We start from the raw sequence: 16547 nt of genomic DNA on the forward strand, positions 1-16547 counted from the left end.
GCAGGGTCTCCCTGAGAGCTTGTCTGACCCTGGCCTCTATGCAGTGACTAACGCAGTGTACCCTGGCATCGCATCGCGTAAAACACTGTCGCATTCACTACTAACTTTGTTACATCACTGTTTTATGTTAATAAACGTTTCACTACTCTCTTACAAGGGAAGTTATTCACTCCGCCCGCGACAGTATGCAATGTACGTGTTTGTAAAATTAAGAGAGAAAAGCACAGAGCTACAACCTGCTATTTCAGACTAGATCAGGGAGCGGCTTTTCTAATGCTCTTGCTAGTGTTATTTATGATAGTTTTGGCTTACTTAAGGCTTCTATTTCTTCGAGTCAATGGCTTTTCTACTTTTTGAAGCAGGAAGCGCTCAAGTCTCTGCAGAGTAGCAGCAGCGTTTGGATAAAGAATCTAGGATATGACTTTCCGACTGTCTGTTGAGCTGCTCCAAGTCCATGCTGCCAACAAGTATTGTGCTCCTGAAAACGTGTTCTGCTTTCTCCCTTATACTAGCGTTTGGACAGCCAGTCGGATCTGGGAATTAAATCAGCTGATTTATTTTTTTTTCCCCGATTGCGTTTCCAGCTGCATTGCTTTGCAGGCTTGACTGGATTGTGCAGCCACGAGTCCTAATGTCAGCATTGGGGATGGAGAAGAAATACCAGGTGCTTTCGCAAGTAATGGGACTTGCTATTTCAGCAGCAAAGCAAACTGAAACTGGTTTATGTCACGGTTTAAAAAGGGAGGGGAAAAAAAAAAAAAGAAGGGAAAAAAAAATTGGAAGTTGTGGAAGAAGAACTAAGGAAGCAGTTTGAGAAGGTTCGAAACAATCTGATAGCTGGATGCCACCAAAAGGACAGGTCGTTCTTTGTGTTCCTCCTGCATCAGCTGCCCTTGATCTGACTTTTTGTTGGGCTGGTCGGTACCCGAAGCTGTCAGAAAACCGTTTGCTTTTTGCTGCTGGACTAGTCTCCTGCCGGCTTGGTGGCACGGAGTGAGCCCCAGGGCCAGTGCAAGCGGCAGAGGTGGTGGGAGGAAGCTGGGCTTCCGTGCTTCTTGTCTGATAGTCTCATTTTTCAAAACACATTCTTGTCTTTTCTTTTCTTGTCTTTTTTTTTTTTTTTGGTGGAGTGTGGGAACTGTCATGGGAAGGGGCTGCTCTGCTTTCCCTCCCAGTGGATTCCCAGCCCCCCCACCAGTGATCTGGTCTGGTGATGGTGTGCTTCAGGGGGAGAGAGGCAAAAGCTGTTCCTTCTCTGTTGGATCGATTGCTAAATTGAGTAGCAGGGAGGTGGAAGGAGTGTGAAGTGAGCGCAATTAGACCTTGCGTAAATGTTATCGTAGATTTGATGATGTGTAATGTGGGGCTGCAGCTTTCCTTAAGAAAACAAGTGGAACTATGTAATTGTATAGGAATTTAGGATTTAAAAAATATTTCAATCCCTTTATTTGCCGGTATCTTCCACTAAGGAAGTGAAACCTGTAACTTGGATCCCCGTGAGGAAAACCTGGATCTCGGAAGCGCAAAGAACACGCGGTCCTCACTTCCATACCTTACGGCTGCTTCTGTCCACGGAACCCTTTTCTGTCTGCTGCCCCCCAAATAATGCTGCTGCCCTGGCATTCCCTGCCTGTGGAGCAGATGACTGTAACGCACCTTGATGAACGTGCTCAGAAATGTCATCCCTACAGCATTCCCCGTTGTTTTCAATATGCTTCAAGGATGGAGAGAATGATTTGGAAACACACAAGCCTGGACTTCAGGGCTTCCACCTCGATGCCAGCAATGCCCAATGAAGGGGAAGAACTGTTGGTAACCATCAAGGGAGCTGGAGGTTTGTAAAATAGACACGTCACAAATTCAAGGTCAGAACAAAATGGTTATTTAATACTAACACCAGTCCTGATCTGCTTACCAGCAGAGTTGGAATAGAGGGAGGATAAAGAAGTTTGGCTTTTCTTCTTTTTTCTTCCGCATTCATTCCAGGAGCCTGGTTTGGCAAGAGAGCAAGGATTAGGAAGAGAAAATGCCTGAAGAACAACAGAATGAGCGAGTAGAGACTGTGGAATTTGGGTGAGCTGTGGGAGTGGCTTGTACGAAGCCTCAATATGTGTCAGGATGCTGGGGCGTAAACTGCTTTTGGAGGGATGCAGGCTCCTGGTGTTTGACATTTTAGCCAGGGAGGATTTCCTGGGACTTTGTGGGGGGTAAGAGCTTTGCCATTGTAGGGGTTATTACCAGTCTCAGGAATATCTGGAGCAGGTGGGGTGCCAGGAGTTCCTTGGAGGCTGGAAGTACTAAAGAAGTGGCATAATCCTGTAAAATGGGGGAGATTGAAGAGGGAGGTTTCAAAGAATGATGATCTGGAAACAAAAACGTGGGTGTTTAAAAACTGGACAACGTTGTAAAGTCCAAAAGAGCGGAATGGATCTAAGCCAGCTGTTTAATTTTCTGGTTTAGATACACGTCTCTTTCTTCTCAGATCACAGGTGTCCCGCTTCCACATCCATCTTAACGTAACAGAGCAAAGATTGTTCTAAAAATATAGCAAAGGGATGAAGACGTCAGTCATTTGCTTATGCTCATGGAATTTCTCTGCTGATTTCTTCAAAGCTTATTAACTTCTAAAAACCAAAAAGGGGTACGGGGTATGTTTGTGGGCAAGATCCTCCCTGCGGCTTCCCTCCAGTTGTGCATTTCTGGTGTCCTTCTCGGTATCAGACCACCCGTATTTCGACAAGGTTCCTTCTGTCTTGCCTGATCCCGCCAAGAGGGTGAAGTTTTATGAACAGAAGTCTTTTTCCCCAAAGGAAGAACAGCCTTAGTTTGGGGTTTGGGCCCTTCTTTAATCTGGCGTTGTCTAACTCTTTTACAAAGAGTTGAAGGCTGCTTACAGCGCTATTAATACATTAACTCAGAACTCATGTCTGTGGATTGTTTTCTTTGGAAGGGAATAACGCGTTGAGGTTAAATTTGTTGTTTGTAACCTAAATTAGTTCTCAGGATTTGCACTGCCCTTTGCAGGGTTAATATGTGAGGTGGCCATAGTTTAGGACACCTCCTCCAATATTTTGACGGAGAAGAATATGGCCTTGATTCTCTTGCTCCTGGAATTCACTGAAAATCTGCTTTGTCCTGCGAGTTGTGTCCCACCCCGTCCCCACAGCGTTGGATGGGAGGCAATTGTAAATAGTTCAACTTGAAGTTGTTTGGAAGTGGTTTAAGCACGATCCCATGTTGGTTTAGCAAATGAATTTCGGAATGCTTAATCTGGAATGCCCATTAGGCTGAATATTCAGGTTCAAGAGATGCTACGAAGGTAAAGCAGGTGATTTTTGAAAAAAATCCGGTACTGCGGTGTCAGGAGTGAGCGTTCTTGATCAGAATTGACAGAAAATTTAGAACTGTTTGGTTTTAGGAAAAAATAGAATTCTGCTGCTGCTGAACTTGAAATGTTCTTTAATCTCTTGAAAGAAAGAAAACCTTCTGGTGTGGTCAAACCAAGCGTTTAGGCAACGGGACTGAAGTTAAGCTTTATACTGATTAAAAAAAAGTCTCCAATGCTAATGAGGGTCTGTCATTACCAAAGAAGATTACAAGTAAATAACAGAGTAGAGGGGGTATTATTTGAGAACAGTGTCTGAGCGTGTGACACAGAATTGCAGTTTCGGTCGGTGGAAAATGAGGATTTGTTTGGAAGTGTGAAGCCTGCACATGTAATGACACTTGTGCCGGTGTGTGTATATATGGATATATATGCACCACGCGGCAGGGGAGGGAGCAGAGCCCATCTCCAGGAGTGCTGGGCACCTCTCTGGTGACACCGGGAGGACAGAGCAGGGTCTCCGCACGCCTCCCCCAAAGCCATCCTCCCAGCCCAGACCAGATGTGGAGCAGACGCTGCAGCGGGGCTTCGCTGAGCTGATGTGCCACCTCCATGCAAGCCCCTGCCATGGCAATGGTGGCGGGAAGCTGAGGGACCCCTGCCCGGCACTCCTAGTCCTTCTGGGTCCACAAAGAGGTGGTGATGGCCACTAATCTGGCCACTGTTATGCCACTAATTCGAAATATGCTGCTTCAGCATCCAGTTCTATGAAGCTGCTTTCACACTTTTCTCCACCGTGGACAGAAACGGGAGTGTTGCAGGAGAGTTTTGGCTTCACAGAGAGTATCGAAATTTGTGCCCCCGTATCTATTAAAAACTTTACTAATTGTCTTCGAGGACCAACTGGAATTAAGATGTATGGGCCATCGTCACTTATCCACTGAGAAGCCTCCCCTTTCCGGACAGGCAGGCCCAATTGCCTTCCGGACATTACTCGCTTTTTGACTTGGTGTCCTGCAATTCCTCCTTCAGAGGGGGAAAGGGATTATCCTCCTTTAAAGAAGTTGAAATACAGTCTCTGTTTCCACCGCTCTCTGGTTTCAGGAATGCTTCAATCAGACCCAAGATGATGCCAGTAGGCTGACCTTGAATCGCGGCTCTGGGAATGCCTAGTGCTAGCGCTTTCCTCCACAATTCGTTCCTCTTTTCTCGAGACTCTGTTGGCAAGTTTTTATTTCCCTTTGATTTAATTCCTGTTCCCTGTTTCACGGGTCTTGCTTTGTGATCTCCTCCCCGGCATTTCTGGCTTTGTTTTTCAACTGCTGCACCGTCGCCCCAGCCCCTTTCACGGCAGTAGATAACAACGCTGTGCATCAATTCTGCCCAGGCAGGGCTTTGCCTGGGAGGACGACTGCCCTGTGTCTTAAATTCGGCATCTCTTCTAATCTCATCCCGTTTTGCGACTAGGTGAGGTTTAAGAACTGCTGGGGCCCCTCTGACCAGTGGCTTTAATATTGCAAAATCTACTGCAGCAGGCGGTGGGACAGCGTGGCGTCCTCGTTTGTGCCTGGCTTGTGTGCAAGCGGCTTTTGGGACGGCTGTGGATAACTCGCTGAGAGATTTGATGGGGATCAGAGAGGGCTCACCCCGTTCCATGGTGTCAATTCCTCCCGCCCAATAAGCTACTCAGCTGGTGCTAGAATGGGGGGTATCTGCCGGATCAGGTCCTAAATTTAAGAAAGCTCCCGGACCCCAGTAACCACTGGCTTCATGCCGGCTTAACAGGATTCGGTCACCGCCGGTTAAGCATACTCGCCACAAGGATTCGGTTTCAGTTTCACCGGGGTTTCTGCTGTATCTCTCTTGCAAATTTGTCAGTTGCAAGGGATCCCAGGGGCTGGTTCGCGTAGTGTGCCCTGGATTTGTACCCTGAGGTCCCGCAGTTCCTTCTGTTTTAACAATGGCTCTGGCTTCCTATTCGGGAGGATTTGTGGGGAACAAAGGAAGGTCTTCTTCTGATGCTATCATCGGGATCACCCAAATGTTTCCGTCCCAGTCTTCAGGGGATACTATCAGTTTCCTAATCTGTACAATGTCAGGGGGGTGGGGAGCCTGCATAAGCATCATTTCGAGCTTTTCTCCCAATTTCCGCCTTTTCTCCTTCTCTTCCTGCAATCGTTTTTGCAGCTGTTCATTTTCAAAAGATATCAGTAACTCAGCTGCCTTCCTGCTCTCTGTTTCCTTCTCTAGTTCCTGCTCTCTCCTGTTTCTATTCTCCCTGTCTTGGTACGTGGCTTCTAAACAAGGGCCCAACATTTTACAGATTACTCCCTTATCTTTTCCATGCTTTGTAGGGCCCCTAATCGCTTTCAAGTACTCTTCAACGACTTCCCAATTGTACCAATTACCACGAGCCCATTCCTCTGAGAATCTGGGGCTCGGGTTCACTCCATGCCTCCCTAAACAATCAGTGATAACTCCTGACCTCCTGCCGACTACGCCAGGTGTCGCGGGCGGAGTGAATAACTTCCCTTGTAAGAGAGTAGTGAAATGTTTGTTAACATAAAACAGTGATGTAACAAAGTTAGTAGTGAATGCGACAGTGTTTTACGCGATGCGATGCCAGGGTACACTGCGTTAGTCACTGCATAGAGGCCAGGGTCAGACAAGCTCTCAGGGAGACCCTCCCGTTGAGTCACGAGGTTCAGAAAGGACCCCCTTGCTTTCTAAACTCCTTCTCAGAGAGGAGTCGAGGTGCGGCTGGATCCAATCCTAGTCCCAGACCTGCTCAACGGTTTATGTCTAAAGGATTATGTATGCACAATCAATCCTTAGATCACTTAGCTAAGATTGCAAAGTTTAGCGTGCTATCGGTCACTTACCGAGAATCTGTTGCGGCAAGGAATCGCTCAACCTCGAGGAGAAGAGCCTTACGCGAGCGTCCCCACTCAAGGGGAGATCCTGTCGTGCAGCCCGCTGCCGTGCAGGAGAGCTCAAAGGGCTCTTGGGCTGTCCACTCTTTATGGAGTAAGATAATGGACCTATAGTCATATGCTCATGGGAACAGGGTACCTAGGGTCCCACTCCAGACAGTGTTTTGGTTGTGTCGCCAGCCATCTCCCACAGTTCAAGCGCAACTCTTAACAACTCCCGCTGATGGCCATGGCTTGAGCAGGAGCCGGGGGGGGAAAAGGGGAGAGCACACCCCCACACATACACCTTACCTAGTTATGACTCACAAAAGTTCAGCCATCGCTCATTTGAAGCCTTGGGGAAGACTGCCCGCACGTGATTTTATTATTTTTTGTTTGAAATCAAAGTATAGGAAAGGGAAGAGTAGGGAAGTAGGAAGAACAGAAGAGCAGAGACTAGGGAAGTAGGTGGGATAGCAATTGCTGTCCAATCGTACCCTGCACGATTCTGTTTCAAAAAGACTTTGCTCGAAAGGTCTTCATGTTCCCACTCCTTCTGATTGGAAATACAGCGCAGGTTATCCTGGCAAACCTTTACTAAAGTTCGGCTGCCGTCTTGAACTCGTTTTCAGTTGACTTGCACAACAGCAACTACATCAACTTGTTATAAAAAAACTAACACAGAGAATCACAGAATCATAGAATTGCTGAGGTTGGAAGGGACCAGTGCCGAGTACAGGGGGACGATCACTTCCCTAGTCCGGCTCACCACACTATTCCTCATACAGGCTAGGAGGCTGTTGGCCTTCTTGGCCACCTGGGCATGCTGCTGGCTCATATTCAGCCGGCTGTCCACCAACACCCCCAGGTCCTTTTCTGCCGGGCAGCTTTCGAGCCACTCCGCCCCAATCCTGTAGCGCTGCGTGGGGTGGTTGTGACCCAAGTGCAGGACCCAGCCCTTGGCCTTGTTGAACCTCATACCACTGACCTCAGCCCATCGGTCCAGCCTGTCCAGATCCCTCTGCAGAGCCAACCTTCCCTCAAGCAGATCAACACGCCTGCCCAGTTTAGTGTCATCTGCGAACTTACTGAGGGTGCATTCGATCCCCTCCTCCAGATCATTGTAAAGATATTAAAGAGAACCGGCCCCAGGACCGAGCCCTGGGGGACGCCACTTGTGACCGGACACCAACTGGATTTAACTCCATCTACCACCACTCTCTGGGCACGGCCATCCAACCAGTTTTTTACCCAGCGAAGAGTACACCTGTCCAGGCCAGGAGCAGCCAGTTTCTCCAGGAGAATGCTGTGGGAAACGGTGTCAAAAGCTGTGCAAAAATCCAGGTAGAGAACATCCACAGCCTTTCCCTCATCCACTCAGTGGGTCACCTTCACAAACCCATGCTGACTGGGCCTGGTCACCCTGTTCTCCTGCACGTGCCGTGTAATGGCACTGAGGAGGATCTGTTCCATGACCTTCCCAGGCACCGAGGTCAGACTGACTGGCCTGTAGTTCCCCGGATCCTCCTTCCGGCCCTTCTTGTGGATGGCTGTCACATTTGCCAACCTCCAGTCAGCTGGGACCTCCCCGGTTGTCCAGGACTGCTCATAAATGATGCAAAGTGGCCTGGCGAGCACTTCCGCCAGCTCCTTCAGTACCTTTGGGTGGATCCCATCCGGCCCCACAGATTTGTGCACCTCCAGGTGCTGAGGCAGGTCCCTCACCATTTCCCTTTGGATTACAGGGGCTTCATTCTGCTCCCCATCCCTGTCTTCTAGCTCAGGGGTCTGGGTACTCAGGGCACAACTGGTCCTACTGCTGAAGACTGGGGCAAAGACGGCAGTAAGTACCTCAGCCTTTTCCTCATCCTTGGTCACTATGTTACCGGCCCCATCTACTAGAGGACAGGGATTGTCCTTAGTCCTCTTTTTATTGCTAATATATTTATAGAAACTTTTTTTGTTGTCCTTGACAACAGAAGCCAGGTTTAGTTCCAGCTGGGCTTTGGCCCTCCTGATTTTTTCCCTACATAGCTTCACTACCTCTTTGTAGTCCTCTTGAGTGGCCTGCCCTTCCTTCCAAAGGCCATAGATCCTCTTTTTTTCCCTAAGTTGCAACACTAGCTCCCTGTTTAGCCAGGCCGGTCTTTTTCCCCGACGGCTTGTCTTCCGGCACATGGGGACAGCCTGCTCCTGCGCCTCTAAGACTTCCTTCTTGAAAACCATCCAGGCTCCATCTTGAAAACCAGCAAGCTCGTCATCTCCAAAAGGCCATTTCCTAAGGAGAAGCGAGGCCCAGCTCCCACACAACTGCTCACCCAGAGCACAGTGTTAACAGGCTGTTGCTCCCCAGGGGCTGCTCTCAGGGAACCGCCTCGGGGCACAAGGACACGAGCCCCGGCTGAAGGGCCAGAGCCATGGAACAGAGGGGACGGCGGCTGCTACGCGTACAATTTCCCCACCCCCTCATACACAGAGGCTTTCAGCAGCCACAAGCGCTGCCAAGCGACCAGCAGCAGGTGTCCCCCGACGGGGTTTACTCCACACAAGTCCTTGGCGGGTCGCGGAGAGGACAGAGAAGGCACCAGGTAAGGTGTTCACAGCAGCATCACCCGGCTCCTTCCATCACACCCCCGAGCCCCCTCTTCTTAACGGGGGGGGGCCCAGGAGGACCTGGGCAGTGTCCTTACCCCACTCGCCCCTCTGCAGGGCTTGTTTTCTGCTTCACTGGGCTTTTTCCCAAAAAAACCCCCAGATTCTGCTTTTGTACTCAGCAGAGCACAGGGTCAGCCTCAAAACTGCAGCCCCCAGACAGCGAGAACCCAAGGGAAGGGGAAAGGACACTTCAAGCATTCAGCTACTCCGTCCTAGCGGTAATAAACAGCTAAAATCTTCCACGTCCTCCAGGAGCCCGGGAAGATGAAGTATCTCATGGAGGGACAAGCCGCGACACATTGCCTTTGCAATAGTCCTTCCTTTGGAGAACCTCCTCTGATTTGGGGACGGATTAAGCTCATCACTTTGAAAGCAGAGGGCGATGTGGCTGCTGACCCGCACCACAGCCAAACCACCGCGTCAGCCGGCCCAGGAGAGCAGACCTTCAGGCGAGGAGCAGCCCGGGAAGGCTGATCCCACCCACGGCGACAGAGGGCATGGCCCCAAAATCACCAGCTTTCCCCCCGAAGACAAGGAGAGGAGAGACCGCATCACCGGGCAGGAATCACCTCACATGATGGTAACTGCCATTACAGAAACAACACCACACGGTCATTTGTACAAGCGTTCCAACACGGGGCTTCCAAACCACCTCTTGGGCAATTTTTCCTCTGCGATGGTCAAGGAAAGACCTGAAATCCCACTCCAGCTCCGGAGCGTAAACTAGGGGGGGGAAAAAATGAAAGAAAGGGGGAAACGCCATGTTTAAACTGATCTAGCTGGGTCTGAGCGTAACAGAGCGAGGATCGACACAAGCTCTTCATTGGGCAGATGCCTGGAGGCAGCGCCTGCGGCAGAGCAGCAATAATCTCCTACTTGGCTGTTCCTGGGATTCTCGCTGCTGAACAACGTCCTGGTTGTCCCTTCAGCATTTTGGGACAATCGCTTGGAGGTTCTGGTGCTCTGATACCCAGCCTGGCTAGAGTCTTCTTCCTCCATAGACTGTCAGTGAGCTAAAACCCACATTGATACATCAACCTTATTTTCAATGACAAAAAAAAATAAACCACTCTCCTTACCAGATCAAGTTTCATTCCAGTAAGGCTCTTTAAATAATTTAAATATATATTTCAACAAAAATAAATAAATACTTCTCTTTTCACATTATAAAACTCCCTGGAGACAGAAAAAAACCAAACCAACCCCAACCACAGGGGTTTCTCTTGCAAATCAAAAGATGGTAAATGCTTTCTTCTGATGGTCATCACAAATCCACTTGTAGGCATCAAGCAGATGGTAGATTATTCCAGAAACAGAAGAAAACTCTCTTTGAGGAAACAGTAGTTCAGCACCTTCTTGTTGGGATGAGAAGTTCAGCTCACACAACTGTTGCCACCACCAGATGAGTCCCATTTGTCCATAACGTGACCACGTGTGCTGTGAGGGAAGTTCAGCTCATGCAACTGTTGCCACCACCAGATGAGTCCCATTCGTCCATAAGGTGGCCACGTGCGCTGCGAGGTGTGAGCAGCCCTCTCTGCGATGGAAGTTCACAGCATTTGTTCTTAAGCTTTCCCTTGCCCAGGTGACACCAACCTTTCCAGCTTGCACTTAAGGTGTGTTAGCTAATTTCAAGGAGAGTTACTGTCTCCAAAATAGGGGCAGGCGGGGGACGGGGGGAAATAATATTAACCACTACTTCTTAACCTACAGAGAAAAACTCTTTCCTTAACCTACAGAGAAAAACGTCTAACAACAATAAGGTATGAGAAAAATAACTAGAAGAACGGTTCCTCCTGTCGTGCAGGTCTCACAGCAGCTCCTGATGGAGTATTTCCCAGACCATCTTCTTACGGAAGTAAGGCATGTGGGTCTGAAAAGAAAAGAAAACTCCATGAAATACACGTCATGGCAGAAAGAGACACAAAATACGCAGAAACACCCACTTAATTCTTTACTATGAAGTTCCTTTTAAGAACTGTCATCACTTGCCCTTCGGGTACAGCCTGGCTTTCACCCGCACAGCTCCTAAGAGGGTGACATGACACCAAACCCAGATCTCCTTGACCACACAACAGCTCACAAGCACTTTCACAGAAGAGCACTGCCTTGGAAAAGAACCAGTGTCTTCACTGGTCAAAGGGTGAGACCCATTTCTCCCAAAGATCCAAAGGCCAGATCCCACAAACCCACTGGCTCCAGTATCTCCCCCAAGAGGAATCTCACTGGGAGCAGACACCTCAGCCGCTGCGTAACTTCCCTGGCTCTTGTCTCTGTGCGAAAGGGGCTGGAGCTGTTTAGAACCTTCACTCACCTGTGTAAAGGTCATCGGTCTGTCTCTGCAGATGTAATCTGCGTATTTGCAGGTGAAAACGCCGCAGTCGCTTCCATTCGATTGCTGAGGGATTTCCTAACGAATGCAAAGAAGATGGAGAATTTGCCTCTATCTTCAAGGAAAAGCAACTTGGAAGCAGCACCCATTACCAAAAATACCCTAACCAGACGCTCCTGAACTTGCACCATCCCCAGTAACCGCTCCCCAACACAAGGAACAGACCCCAGGAACTTTAGGTGCTGCTTTTTACTATTAACTTGCTGAGAAACATCAGCCCAAGCCCTTGCTTTGTCACGTGCCAGGATCTGGGCTGCAAACAAGCAGCCCACGTTCTCTGACAACTGCTAAAGAGACTTGAAATTTGACTTGTGAAATGGGGGCAAAGCCAAATTCACCTTCACGTGGCAGAGCAATTTTAAAAAAAAAAAAAAAAAAAAAAAAAGAAAGTATTCAGCCAGCAAGGAGAGGCACTGCGCAAAGATTTCATCCCAGCATGGTTTCCTGGTCCACTTGCAGCCCAATGTGGGACCAGAAGAAGATGCTTATGGCTGTTCTCTAAAGTCCTGGCCTTATGAGAAAGCGTTAAGAGCTTCGTGACAAGGAGTTCTAGTTCACATTTCAAGTGCAAGTAGTGTTCGCTTACGTGTGGCTCCATGCTGTGAACAGTCCACTCCGAAACATTCAGCTCCATGTTTCTTTTTTCACGGCTCTCCTCTTGCAGGTATTTGCTGTTTAAAACAAAAGAAAAAAAAAAAAAAAAATCACTCTTCATCGTTGTAATTCAGGCCGAGAAAAAAAGAGCTGCTGAAAGATCACAGGAAGATGAGTGGCAGGAGGGTTTTATTGATCACTAACTAAGTTGGTGCCCATGTGCCATGGGGCTACCATGTCTTTGTCTGTGCTATAGGGGGAAGGTGGCAGAACCCAGGCATCCAAGACGCTGGGTGGAGGGGACGACGTGAGACTAGGGAAGGAGTCACTGTCAGACAACTCGCAGCAAGCGAATCCAAGATTTCTCGTTTGTTATCTACAAGACATGTGGAAACTTGCCGTCGTGTCACAGGGGCAAAACCCAAAAACCTTCTCCTAATTCACAACACAAAAGCACTGACTGAGCAGTTACTTACAGCAAAGTCTCACAAATCTTGTCCCCTCCTTGTCCCAGGGAGTCGTAGTATTTGACGGTCTTCTTTCTGGTGTCTATGACCTGTTATTCAAAGGTGACTGTCAGACAAAGCACCACCTTGTGCTGCACAAACCTCAATGACTTTTCTTGCTAGCTTTTTCTCCCCACCCAACTCTAAATAACAAGCCCGTTTGACTCACCGCTAGTGTCCAGTGCAAACGCAAGTTAATGGGCACTAAGATGATGTCCCTCTGGAAGAGATCCACACGCCTGGTCCATCTTCCTACAGCTTTGTAGCCCCCAGAAGCAAGTTTTTCGTAAAAGAACGAACTAAAAGCGTGGACTGATGGATATCCTTCCCTCTTACTTCTTTCCATCACAAGAATCATGTAGAAATTGATGACCTGTACCATAAAGAGTAAGCTTGAGATGTGAAATAAGACACTAGCTTACCAAATGAAAAGCACAGCAAGATGTCTTTTCTGGCCACCCTGAAGTACGCAGCTGAGAGAACTCCAGCCTCAGCTGTCAGCTTTTGTTGTGAGAATTTCCCACTTGGTTACATCTGCAGCTTGATAAAAACACCTGCCACCCACTCCAAGAACCTACACTAACTCCTGGAAGCGGCACAATACAAGTAAAGGAACTGCCAGAAGCACCGGACCCTTCAGTACCTAAAATAAGAACTGCACAGAGATTTCTAGGCTCTGCAGTGCAGGTCATCAAATAACTTTGCAAAGACTTGTGTACACGCTGAAGGGGCATTTTGAAATAAACGCCCCATTAGAAGATCCCTGTGCTGCAGCTACTTTTACCTCATCATTTAGCCAGCAAAGCTTCCTTAGGGTGTGGACGTCCTGGCGCGTGACCCTTAGTTTGAAGGCACTGCTCAGGATCTCCTCTGGCTCACCTTTGCCTAATGCGGCAACGACCTCTCTCTCCATGGCCTGAAATGGACAATTAAATGGGGAAGGACTTGTGCAACAGAGCATCGAGCATGCCAACCTGTGGGCAGCTTTCAACTCAAACACGGCCTGGAAATGAAGCTCAGGTGACAGAGCAACTGCCTTTGCCGGCTTTCGGCTAGGTTAGCAATCGCCCTTTTTGGTTGGTTGGTTGGTGTCAGCATCCCAACTTGGAACTTCAGGGCCCAGGTTTGCCTCAATTTGTTTTCACCAAGGAAGCTGAGATAAAACGCAGGGACGAGCAAACACACAGCAAACGCCTTTCCCATGCGATGCTGCAGCCCTCGCAACGCTGAGGTTTAAGGCAACCGCAGCAGGCATTCTCCACGCCAAGGCAGCTACGTCAGGAGCCTGAAAGAATGTGAGGGTGGGGGGAACTTCAAGGGAGCTGAAGTACCAGCAAAGGGGGAAACCGTGGCAGCTACACTGCAGTCAGGCAATCGGGAGTCCAGGCTGTGCATGCAACTGGTTGTCATTTGGACGCTTCCATCCAAGTCTGCTTAAGGAACGCAAATAAACCACTGGGTCTGTTAGAATAAAATACTCTGAACTGCAAGAGCATCTTCTTCTCGGTTGAACGTGGGCTAGCAGGATAAGAAAACCCCTGGTTTTCCTTGTACTGAGCATCACTCTGCAGACGTTGTAAACTCTGGACTTGCTAGCCCTTTCCAAGTCAATCCTCAAGAGGCAAAAAAGGGGGCACTCAATTAGACGGCAACTCCCAAGAATAAGAGCAGCCAACATTCAGACAAGCAGGGGAACCTCAACTCCCACTCCCTGTTGCATAGCGTAACTAAGTGAACTCCTGTGACCACTGCTACACGCAGTGCAACCGTGCCCAGCGCGCATCCACGCCTCGGTGACATCCCGAGGACGTACGCAAGATGCTCAGGTCCCCCACAAGCAAGGCAACACCACGGAGCAGTAAAAGCTTCTATTTCAAGTTCTATCTTCATGCTAGGACAGGTTGAGAGGCAGATCCCATATAACTGTAGGAATCGGGCCAGCACTGCTCTGGGAGACTGCTGTTAAACCTGGACTCATTTTTGTCCGAGTAGCAGAAGACCCACAAACCCTTAGGTTGGAGCACAACTCAAGGAGTGCGTGGAGCCTAAGATGCTTAAATCCTTGAAATCCTTCGAACCAGCTTTAGTGCTGACCTTTGCACTGGGAAGTCACAGCTGCAGACACTCCCTAACAGCTTAAATGCAAGTTCTTCAGATTTCAAAAAGCCTGAAGAACCACCTATAACAAATGGAGTTCCTTGCAGCTGTTTCACAGCCTTCAGTTTTGTCTAACAGCCTGTCAGCTACGGTACCTCTGTGAGTGGAGTAAAGCCTTCTGCTCTTTTCTGCAGCCTTGGCGGTTTCTTTTCTTCCACCTCACAGGCAGGTGACTTTTTGGCCTCACCAGGTCCATCCTGTTGCGGAGTATCTTCTGCTGGTGGGGAGCCCCTGCGAGGAGAGGGAGAGAGAAAGAGAGAGAGCTGTGAGCTGTGGACCTGTACCGTCCCACGGAATTCTCAAGAATTCACCTTCTGGACAAGAAATGCTTTTTCAAGGCTGATGTTGACTACAGCCTCGGTTGCACCCCTGTGACAACATCGTCTCCGCTTCCAGCACGGTTCTTTCGGAGCAGCCAGACTGGCATAGAAGGAAGCGCTGGAGGCTTTGTAAATTCCTTCCCACCTCCCTGTGCAAGACTCCTTTGGTTTCTCTTGATCAGTTTCATTATTTGGAAAACAGGGAAGCAACCAGCACTTCCTCTGTCAAGTGCTCTGGGATCTACTGGGGATAAATGCTGTGTGCTAGGTGGTATACTGCAAGGTATAACAGGAACACCCGCAACTCTACCTGCAGCCACATACAGTTAGCTTACGGAAACTAAGACCAGCACAGGGAACTAAAAATGGGACACCTACAGGATATTTACTTGCCTTCTGTAGGCTAGTCAAGAGAGTGACTGTCCCCGTTTGGAGAGGATTACCAGTAAAACCACGCAGACTCTGAAGAGCAAACACACAGACAGTAAAGTTGTCCGTACACATGTGCCTTCTTCAAAACCAAGAATTTGCCTTGTCACCAAAGACAAGGGCAGGGAGACCTTTTCCAGGAGGGAGACCTACAACAGACTCTCACAGTATTCTCCCCTTTCAGTCCAGCATGGTAAGAGTCGGTATCACAAGCTTTGTCAAATGACTTCCCTTGGTAGTTAAATCCACAAAAAAAGGCAAGAAAATGTTCCTTTCACTGGAACCCATCCTACCCTCTCAGTTCCTTTCTTTCCTTCTCTCCCCTCGAGCTCAGGTGAACCACGGACAATTCCAGCACACAACAGTGCCGCACGGCTAAAGAGAGCGCTAGGCTTTAAAGCGGGGAGAAGAACAGGCACGGAAAGAGACACGCGCACAGAGCCAAAAGAAACAAGAACCGTGATGAAAAGAGACTCTACCTGGTCACAACATCGCCCTGAGATGGCTCTGGGCAGCAAACATCCACCCATGTGATACCTGCACAGAAAAGCAGCAGTATTACAAAAATACGTCAACTTGCAATTTTACTTTTCAAGTAAAAACAAGCACAGAAGCCAGAGTTCTCTCAGGCAGACGAAACCTCAGAAAAACCAGGCACATTCAAGACTTCTGTACCGTGCAATACCTGTCCTCCTCTTTTTTGCCTCAGACTCGGCACGATCGTCCGCAGGCGCACAAGTGCTGAGGAAAGAACACACAGAACCGCGGCTTGAAACTTCCTTCAGCTTCTACCAGGCTGACTTCCCTTCACAGGACCCAAACTTCCAAAGGTACTTTCCAGAGCCCAAAGGTTTCCCCCTCCGGCGAAAGGCCCTCGGGCGGCGCGGGGCGGCGGGCGGCGGCGAGGAGGGCGCCGAGGGCCCCCAGCAGCCATCGGGACACACACCCCGCGCCGGAAATGCGCCCGACCCGCGCGCCCGGCGCCGCCTCCCTATTGGCTGCCGGGGAGCGCCCCCCCGCCCCTGCGAAACGGAGGGGAGGGACGGGCAGGCGGCGGGGCGCGCGCATGCGCGGCGCCGCCTGAGGGAGGCGGGAACGGCCGCCCAGCCCTCCGCCGCCTCCTCCCCGCTGGGGCCGGGCCTGTGCCGGCCCGCCCCCGGCCAGGCGGGGAGCTTTCCCTCCCAGAAAGCCCCGAGCCGAGCCCTGGACGGCCGTGGAGGGCGACAGGCCCGTCTCCCTTTAGGGGCAGGCCCCGCA

General features: G+C 49.6%; 1 protein-coding gene across 3 annotated transcripts; it reads right to left on the minus strand.

The window, feature by feature from the left end:
* Positions 1-9975: 9975 nt before the first annotated feature.
* Positions 9976-16342, minus strand: LOC141745273 (sentrin-specific protease 2-like). Of its 3 annotated transcripts, XM_074592706.1 has the most exons (9): positions 15976-16335; positions 15770-15827; positions 14637-14772; positions 13169-13300; positions 12554-12757; positions 12355-12434; positions 11871-11955; positions 11207-11302; positions 9976-10765 (listed from the first exon to the last, which is right to left on the minus strand). In XM_074592706.1, the coding sequence occupies exons 4-9, from the start codon at positions 13295-13297 to the stop codon at positions 10703-10705; spliced, it is 657 nt and encodes a 218-aa protein (XP_074448807.1). In that variant the 5' UTR covers positions 13298-13300; positions 14637-14772; positions 15770-15827; positions 15976-16335; the 3' UTR covers positions 9976-10702. The 3 variants fall into 3 exon arrangements, with proteins under 3 accessions (XP_074448807.1, XP_074448804.1, XP_074448805.1); XM_074592703.1 differs by lacking the exons at positions 9976-10765; positions 11207-11302 and having other exon boundaries at positions 11311-11955; positions 15976-16342; XM_074592704.1 differs by lacking the exons at positions 9976-10765; positions 11207-11302 and having other exon boundaries at positions 11311-11955; positions 15966-16342.
* Positions 16343-16547: the final 205 nt, after the last annotated feature.

Source organism: Larus michahellis, chromosome 6 (assembly GCF_964199755.1).
Source record: "Larus michahellis chromosome 6, bLarMic1.1, whole genome shotgun sequence".
In the NCBI taxonomy this organism is placed as follows: Eukaryota; Metazoa; Chordata; class Aves; order Charadriiformes; family Laridae; genus Larus; species Larus michahellis.